Genomic DNA, 8503 nt, shown 5'->3' with positions numbered 1-8503 from the left:
GCGAGCAGCAGACGCCGGCGACCGCTACGGGGCTCCACTGGGCGCAGCGCGACGGGTGCGACGTCGGTTGTTCCGCAGATTTCGCCGAGCCAGCGTGTCGATTGGGGTCCACCGTGTGCGTGTCAGCTTTATAGGCGGGTGCTATCAGCGTCCGGTGTTCGCCGTTATCTTGTTGGTCCGGATGGGTGAGCCGGGCGTTTCGGGCACGAACCGGATTTCGTGTTGACTAAAGAACATACTAACAGTGCGAATACCAACAAACACACTCCACGAACGCGCGTACGGCTGTAATTAAACTATTAGCTCAAGCGGAAGGTTGAGATGAATTCTGCGGACTAATTTTTGCAAGCAAGCTTGGACGCAAATAGGCGTATGTGACCGAACGCAAGAGAAGAGGAGACGACGTGTAGACAGGTAACATACAAATGACTCAATGCATGGGTGGGCACTTGGGCATATTAGGCGGGGGATCGAAATCGAAGTACAGTGGACTCAGATCCTGCCCATATAAATCCATTAATCCAAGATCAGAGATCAGGATTGTTGCCTCCTCCCCCCCCGGAATGCGCCAAGATCACCAGCCATAGTCAATTCCACAAGGTACCAAAAGCCTGTCATGCATGGTACGAGTTGGGACGTGCGACCATGTGAATTGGCACAGGACTGAAGTACTTGCGTACGAGAAAAGATGGCAATGTCACCGCGGCCACCGGCAATGGCAGCGAGATAGCTCCTGGGAGAGCCCTCCTTGTCCGGCCGCTTCTCCTTCGCCATATTTGTGATGATGCATGTAGTACTCCTCGCCCCAACCACTGCACTACGAGGCTAAGACTAAGCAAACATGAGATGACCTCCTCGACTCCATACGTAGTTCTCTTTGAACGCGCTTAAAGATGAAACGAAGAAAGCAAAAAAGCACCGGCACTCAACCGACACTCTTTATCCCTTCGAGGCTCCTCCGCCAATAATGGCCATAACAAAGTCTCGCACTCCCTCACACGACTCCTTGAATGGTAGGGGGAACGTGAGTTGCGTTCCACCGCTCCTTCCGGACCACGATGATTGGCGAAAGAAATGGCTGTAGGGCCATCGACGCGTAACACGCGTCGCTCAACGAAACCACGATACGGCGCGGTGTAGCTTACTCGCGAGGCATCGCACGCGGCCCATAAATATTTCGAGGGCGACAGGCCACGTGTCGCGACCGACCTTCCGGATACGTCCACCGGCTGCTGACAGAATGGAGGGCCCGCGATACGTGACGGTTTCTGAGTGGAGGTCTGTGAGGGCCGACCATTCCGCTCCCCGCCATCCTTCTGTTCTCACTTCTTTACTCTTTAAATTTCCCATGGTTTTCTTTAATTCGAATCCTTCGACGCGTAGGTAACGCGTCAAGCATCTGACGCTTCCGCTCCACCCCACCCCACCCCACCGCCCCCTACCCAACACACCGGCTAAAGTTCTATATAAGGCCCGCGGCTCTCCTTGGAGTCCATCTCATACTGCTCGCTGATTGCTTTAGCGTTTTCTAGAGTCTTCAACTGTTGGTGTAGTTTGTGATCTTTTATTTGGTGATCTCATGGCGGAGGAGCACCACAAGGCTGTGGAGAGTGGTGAGGAGGTGGAGGTGCAAGACCGGGGTTTGTTCGACTTCCTGGGGAAGAAGAAAGAGGAGGAAAAGACGGAGGAGTGCCATGAGGAGGTCTTGGTTAGCGGGGTGGAGAAGATCCACTTAGAGGAAGCCGGGAAGGAGGAGGATAAGAAGGAAGGCCTGTTGGAGAAGCTGCACCGGTCTCACAGCTCCAGCTCTAGCTCGGTAAGTTCGTCTCACCGGTTCCTCTTTTATGGTTTCTCCGCCGTATACCCGATCATCCTTGACTCGTTTGTTGATTGTTACCGTGTGTGCACAGTCGAGTGATGATGAAGAAGAAGAAGATGGAGGAGAGAACAAAGAGAAGAAGAAAAAGAAGAAAGGGCTGAAGGAGAAGATCAAGGAGAAGCTCGGCTGCGAGAAGAAAGAGGGCGAAGAAGAAGCGAAGTTGACGGAGGTCCATGTCGAGCATGAGGTCGTGGCGGCAGCGGTGGTGACCGACGGTGACGACACTGAAGTGATCGTGGAGAAGGTGGAGGAGTCGACCGTCAAGGTAGAAGCCGGTCCTGAGGGGGAGGAGGAGAAGAAAGGGTTCCTGGAGAAGATCAAAGAGAAACTGCCCGGCCACAAGAAGCCAGCGGAGGACGTCCCTGTTGCGTGCGTGGCGGAGCACGAGGGCGAGGGCCACGAGGGGAAGGAGAAGAAGGGTATCCTGGGGAAGCTGATGGAGAAGCTGCCGGGTTACCACAAGGCCGAGGAGAAGGAGGGGGAGAAGAGCAGCCCTGCCCACTAGGAACTCTTTCTCATGCCGGTGTCATACTCTTCTGATGTGTTTGGTTTGCTGCTGGTCGTGTGTCATGCATCTGCAATGCTTTTGGTTGGTAGTCTTGGCTTTCGAATAGGTGCCTGGTTTCATGTTTTGGTGCCACTGGGGTTTCTTTGCAGCAAACTAGAATGATGATCGATTGGTATTCATTGTGCATACATATCTATCAATTATACATCTGTTTTTATGTCTAGTTCTTCCCTTTACCTGCTGAGAGCCTGACATAAGAACCATCTTTTTCAAAGGAAAAAAAAAAGACATGAACAGGAAAAGCAAATCCTCCACTAATCCATTATGTCAAATGATGGCCATCAAAGAAAAGAAAAAGATGCAGTGGTTAGTTATGCAATGGTTGCACTCAAAGAATCCCTCTTTTACACCGTGAATGAGGGCCTGCCTTTCGATGGTGTGGAATCAAAGACACTGTTGTAGGTTGAGCCCCATCACACTCCGACGTTGGACGCTTGCATTATTCCAGTCAAAACATCGCCAAGTCAAATGACAATCTATTTTCGATAAGAGGATGCAGATAAATTCTATAAAAGCCTCATTTGATCAAATAAGTTTGATTTAGTCAAAATAATCAATCCAGAATCATTCTGAACCGAGCTGATTCGGTCAAGCTGGTATTATTCGGTTTAAGCATTTCTCACGCCTCATTTGATCCCGCACTCGAATTTTCCGAGCCTTAGCCGAACCAAAGTCGCGCCTTGGTCCGGCTGCTCCGGACTTGGTTAGCCTGATCCGACTCAGTTCGGACCCGAATTCAAATTGATTAATTTTTCTACAATTTTTTTAATATAATTATAGAATAATGATTTTTAATTATTAAAAAAACCATAATAACATGTAAAATTTACAAAATACAAGATTAAATGTTCCAGAACTGAAATATGATTAATACAATTTAAAAACTATTTTGCATGAACTAAATATTAATAAAATAGTTTTTTTTTAAAAAATAAAAAAAATCATTAAAAATAAAATCATATGAATAAATTTCATGTCAGATAGGCTACATAGGATCGGAATCTTAATTTAAATATATGTTTTTAAATAATTAAGAGATCATAGATTTCATATATTTCAATTTAAAGATAACAGATAGTATGCACAGAGTTTCAAAAAAAATATAATTAATATAAATCAAATCATATCAAAAAAATAATTAACTCACATGAATAGGAAAAAAAAATTAAAATATTCTTAAGAATAAAAAAAAGATAATTAATTGATACACAAATAAGTGAAAACATTAAAAATATCTATGTGTGTGTGAGAAAATCATGTTTGCACTTGATTAAATAGTCGATGTATGTTTATTCTTGGTTGCGTGCTACAGAACGAAAGCCCACAACTTGACCTTCGAATCGCACGAATTACCCCAACACTTAGCTTAGTTTCTTCATCAAACAAGAATGCTACAAGTACATCAAACAAGGATACATATCTCAATCTTGTACTTGATAGCAGCTAAAATCAACTTATTACCTCCGTTTCAGCCTCCTGACTTGTTTCCAGTTTTGTCTTGTCATTCATCAAGTGTTTAGTCTCATCCTCCAAATCATTGACGTATATATAATCCAAGAAATGAGAGAGACAACAACACCATCTACAGAATGTGTTGATTTAGCGCTAGCTAAAGCACATAGAATGCCTAAATGAACAATCCATCATAAATGATGCGAATTAGACATAAGTTACTATCTAAAAGCAACAATGCAATTCAATACATGAGCAGAGAAATGCCTCCTGTTTCTCACATTAAAGAAAGAACACATTATGAAGCAGACAAGTTATATCAAAGTTTTCAAGAATGAACACTCATAAACTAATAGCAATCCTGAAACCAGAAATCCTCATGAAAAATAACGAGGTGGGTGGCTTCTTCAGATGATTTCTCTTTATCGAGCCTTCCAAAGAAGTAGTCAACAAGAAGTACCTTGGAAAGCCGGTCAGAGTACTTCTCCTGCGCCCAAGCACTTCAATTTTTGATGCGCTCCTCCTTTTCTTTCTGCAACTTTCCTGCTTCGTCCTGCCAGATTAAGGATCCAGCCAGAAGGACCATAAGAAGGTAACCGAGACTATCCTGTTGAGGCATACATACATATATAATAGAGAGAGAGAGAGAGAGAGAGAGAGAGAGAGAGAGAGAGGGCCTGGTTTTTGGTGGATAATGCATCTGATCTCGGGAAATTTGTTCTGGTAATTTCTTGATTTGGACCAGCACAGATAGATAGATAGATAGATCTAAGAGTAACATCACTCACTGAAGTAGAGAAAATTTCAGTACAACTGCATAAAGCAATAGTTTTATTTTGATTTATACGATCTTGTGCTTCCTTCAGAAATCCCAATAGAAAAGATTGCTTCTGCATTGTGTATTCATCTCCTTTAATGTTCTTCTTATTCCCTAACACAAGTTTGTCATAATTAGTTGTTTGTACAGGTTGGGAATAGAGGAAACAAACCTTTGATAAAAACTTATGCACTAAAATAATCTTCATCATGAAAGAAAAATCTGACAACATTGCATATTATGTAATGGTTTGTTGATTGCTGTTGTACCATTTAGTCTCTTGTTGCATCTCCTAATATATATATTAGGAGCCATCTCAAACCTTTTAGTTGGTAAATATGTGAATAGAAGACTGTTTGTTTCCTTGATGTGTGGTGTTGATATTCATAGTAAGTATATCTTGTGATCACTTTTTGTCAATTATTTGTTTCGTGATATTACTCATACGAATGATTCTCTATCATGCACTTATAAGATTGAACTTTTGTTATGAATATCAATCTTGAAACTATGTAAGTAGAATATTTTATAAGAAAATGATTTTGTGAGAAAGTTTTCTAATTTGTCAAAAGTATGAACATGAGATATACAATTTTTGACAAACTGAAAGTCAATTACAATATATCATATCCGAAAATAAAACACCGACAATATATCTTATCTGAGAATGAAACACCAACTCAGAGTATAAGTTGATGTTCTAATTGAATTACACAACAGTAGTGGCATTGATACAGTACTCAACTCTTGTTTTAGATGGTGCAATAGTGGTAATAATATTTTATTTCTTGAAGTTTCAATTAATGGGGTTTGCTCTAAGAAAAATAATATATATATTTAAATGGATGTTTTGTTATCATTGTTGTGTGTCCAATAAAGTTATGAAGATGAAGAGATGAATATTTTTAAATGAAAATACCAAAGACATGAAGATAAAGGGATGAATGTTTTTAAATGAAAAGACCTAACTTAAGGGTCTCAAGATATCATAGGATACATTTGAGATGGAGTGTGGAATATGAAACAAGATGATGGGGTGATAGAAGTTAACTATATCAAGGATTGAGACTGCTTAGAACTCAGCAGTAGTTAGTAGAGGAGCATGAAGAGCATTTTCTAGGTAATGAGGGTCTGCAATAATATGCTATTGCAAATTCACATATAATCTGTTAACAAAGATAGAAACCATGTTGGTGCAAGCTTCAGGAGGAGATTTGCATTCAAACATAAGCTTTGAATGTGTCTTTTAAACCTGAAGATAGTAGATAATTTTGAGAACAATATACATATATCCAGAGAATGCCAGTACTGTCAAGCTTTTGATCTCCACAAAAGCAAGCCAATTGAGCTTTTCAAAATATCAGTAATATATTATGTGAACTCAGATGCAATTTGGGAGTAAGTAATCATTTACCTAACATGGTAACAGTATGTTTACAAAAGGTTTCATCCTCTTGATCTGATCATTCGTAATGATCACATCCAAACATTGGTGTTAGAGCAAGTCCATTCTCCCTAATGCCAGTTATAGCCTCTTTCATCACTGTGCATTCTTCCTTCCTACTGACTTCAAGTTGTCTGCTGAGACTTTGAGATTCCCAAGCAAGCCTGTTAACATTGACATCGCAAGACGCCATGAAGTGTTCTGCCTTCCATCATTAGATCCCTACTCCACAAGAAACAGCAATGCTGGTGCAATGGTAATGATGATATCAACCTACCTCTTGCTCGACGCCCGATGGGAAGGCAATGACGCACTCCACCATTTTGATGTCCACCTATCTATTTCTCTCCTATACCCACCCACACAATGAACTTAGAGATGGAATGAAGCAATAAATGTGTCATCCCGTTGAGAACACTAGTTTACCAGTACATTAACTCTATAAATATATCCTCTTCTCTTCAACAGAGATCATCGTATCTTATCTCCACCATACATGCAAAAGACAGCTGTTCTAGCACCAAAAGAAGAGAAACAATTACTGGGGCAACTGATGGTCTCTGATGCAAGGAGGATTAGATGCAGCAGTAATACTTGTTGCTTAGTTTATTTGAGAGTAAATTATCTACTAAGATCTTCTCTTCTAATATGGCCAACAAATAAGAAAACCCCAACAAGCACAGTAGGAAAAGAAACAATAAAAGAAAAGGGGAAAAAAAGAGCATGATTTCAGTCTGCTCTTTATCACAACCACACATGTTTTTTCTAACTTAAGAGGAAGGTATATCTATAATTCCAGATGATGTAGATCTTTCTTTTCGAGTGTAGCCAAGCAAAACAAAATAGGACAGAAGCTAAGATGAGGTTAAGTGAAGTCATTTTCCACCGGTACAGAGATCAAAATAGAGAAACAAAAGAAGATTAGGGTTTCTTAGAAAGAGATACGGCCCAGGGAACACACCATCATCATTTGATGGTGTATGATGGATGAAGACTGAGATGAGAGATGGAAGTCCTGGTTTCTAGCTTCAGCACAAAGCTCAAAAAACATGAATCAGGGTTACGAGACCTCAACAGTACATGTCCTTAACCAGTAAATCAAATGTTGGGCAAGATAGAGCAAATGAACAGACGAAAGCAAATCTTGAATTGTTCTAACCTTTTGATGTTGTCAGCTCTCATCCTCTTCCCAGCCTAGTGGGGGACTCGATCTGCATGTGGAAACACAAGCAGTAGTCCAAGAAAGATGAGTGACACTTAAGGAGGAGAAAAGCAAAGGGACCTGAGAATCTGCTTATAGCAATCATTCCCAGTGTGCACAGGCAAAAGAAAGCAGTCAACGCGATTTCAAACATACAATGATGCTGTGTTACAATTGTTGCCAGGAAAAATAGAAACTTAATAGGAGACTTAAATACATGCATACATATGTATTTATAGGTCATAATCCTCACCTTCTTCTTCTTCTTCTTCTTCTTTACTGCAGAAATTATACTTGGCGAAGAGATCTATCATATGAGTTTCACAAAGAGAAGCCAACATAGGTCAGTTGGCAGGATGCCCACCTCCATCGAGTTGTTGTTCTCCTTGGGGATGTATAAGAGAGGGATCAGTACTTGGAGGTGGACAGAATGCCAAATAACCTCTGTGAGAGACCCTTTGTTAAACCCACATGACAACAACCACACCGCAGCCATTGAATTCGAGTGAGAGATGGAGTATACTTATAGATAGATATCTAGAGAGAGAGAAAGAGGTATAGTCGTTGTTTGAGACCAAGAAAAGCTTAAAAAGAGACGAACAATGAGTGGAGAAGGTGGGAATGGCGTGACTTTTTGGTTGCGGTGTGATCATAATTAGAGAGAAGAGGAGACAAAACAAAATTGGATGTCCCAATGCTTCTTGCCTTGTGCACCTCACTCTTCACTGCTGTGCAACACCAAACTCCCATACAAACGCAAGCTAAGGAATACAAAAGCTGCCACCGGCTCAGAGATAACGTTGAGGTCTGTGGTCTGTCCAAATCTAACGTAAAGTGGAGCCCACTCTTAAACTACTGAAATATATATGACATATGGATCATGGGAGAACTCCATCTTTTCCCCCCTCCCATAGACAGTCTGATGTGCCCAGTACGAAGAAGTGGCGCCCATCAAATATAAAGAGGCTGCACTACGTTCACATGATCTACATGAGTTTGCAAGATGCAAGAACAGCTCTGGAATTATCCTTCGGCGCTTCCCCACTTGATCTTGAGCTGCTTCAAATGCTACAGGACGAGTTAAGCTCCTCCGATGTCATGAGAAGCTGGACCAAAGCTTCCCTTCCCTTTACCTGTGAAGA

The 8503-nt window shown here is 41.6% G+C and overlaps 1 protein-coding gene and 1 long non-coding RNA gene across 2 annotated transcripts; one reads left to right on the top strand and one right to left on the bottom strand.

Annotated features, from left to right (window-relative positions):
* The first annotated feature begins 1452 nt into the window (after positions 1-1452).
* On the top strand, positions 1453-2610 carry LOC135653383 (dehydrin DHN1-like). The gene is made up of 2 exons (XM_065175308.1): positions 1453-1816; positions 1911-2610. The coding sequence occupies exons 1-2, from the start codon at positions 1580-1582 to the stop codon at positions 2382-2384; spliced, it is 711 nt and encodes a 236-aa protein (XP_065031380.1). The 5' UTR covers positions 1453-1579; the 3' UTR covers positions 2385-2610.
* A 3333-nt stretch (positions 2611-5943) lies between these two features.
* On the bottom strand, positions 5944-8334 carry LOC108951711 (uncharacterized). Its single transcript, XR_010502132.1, has 3 exons — positions 7615-8334; positions 7320-7371; positions 5944-6669 (listed from the first exon to the last, which is right to left on the bottom strand). It is a non-coding gene; the product is annotated as an uncharacterized LOC108951711 (long non-coding RNA).
* Between the last annotated feature and the right edge of the window lie 169 nt (positions 8335-8503).

Source organism: Musa acuminata, chromosome BXJ3-11 (assembly GCF_036884655.1).
Source record: "Musa acuminata AAA Group cultivar baxijiao chromosome BXJ3-11, Cavendish_Baxijiao_AAA, whole genome shotgun sequence".
In the NCBI taxonomy this organism is placed as follows: Eukaryota; Viridiplantae; Streptophyta; class Magnoliopsida; order Zingiberales; family Musaceae; genus Musa; species Musa acuminata.
Note: the sequence above shows the minus strand (reverse complement) of the source record. Positions and strands in the feature narration are given on the sequence as shown.

What these genes read in the sequence shown, in the direction of transcription:
- LOC135653383 (XM_065175308.1), top strand. Translation starts at nt 1,580, where the DNA reads ATGGCGGAGGAGCACCACAAGGCTGTGGAGAGTGGTGAGGAGGTGGAG. An exon ending in ACAGCTCCAGCTCTAGCTCG is followed by an intron (nt 1,817 to 1,910) that starts GTAAGTTCGTCT and finishes GTGTGTGCACAG; the next exon opens with TCGAGTGATGATGAAGAAGA.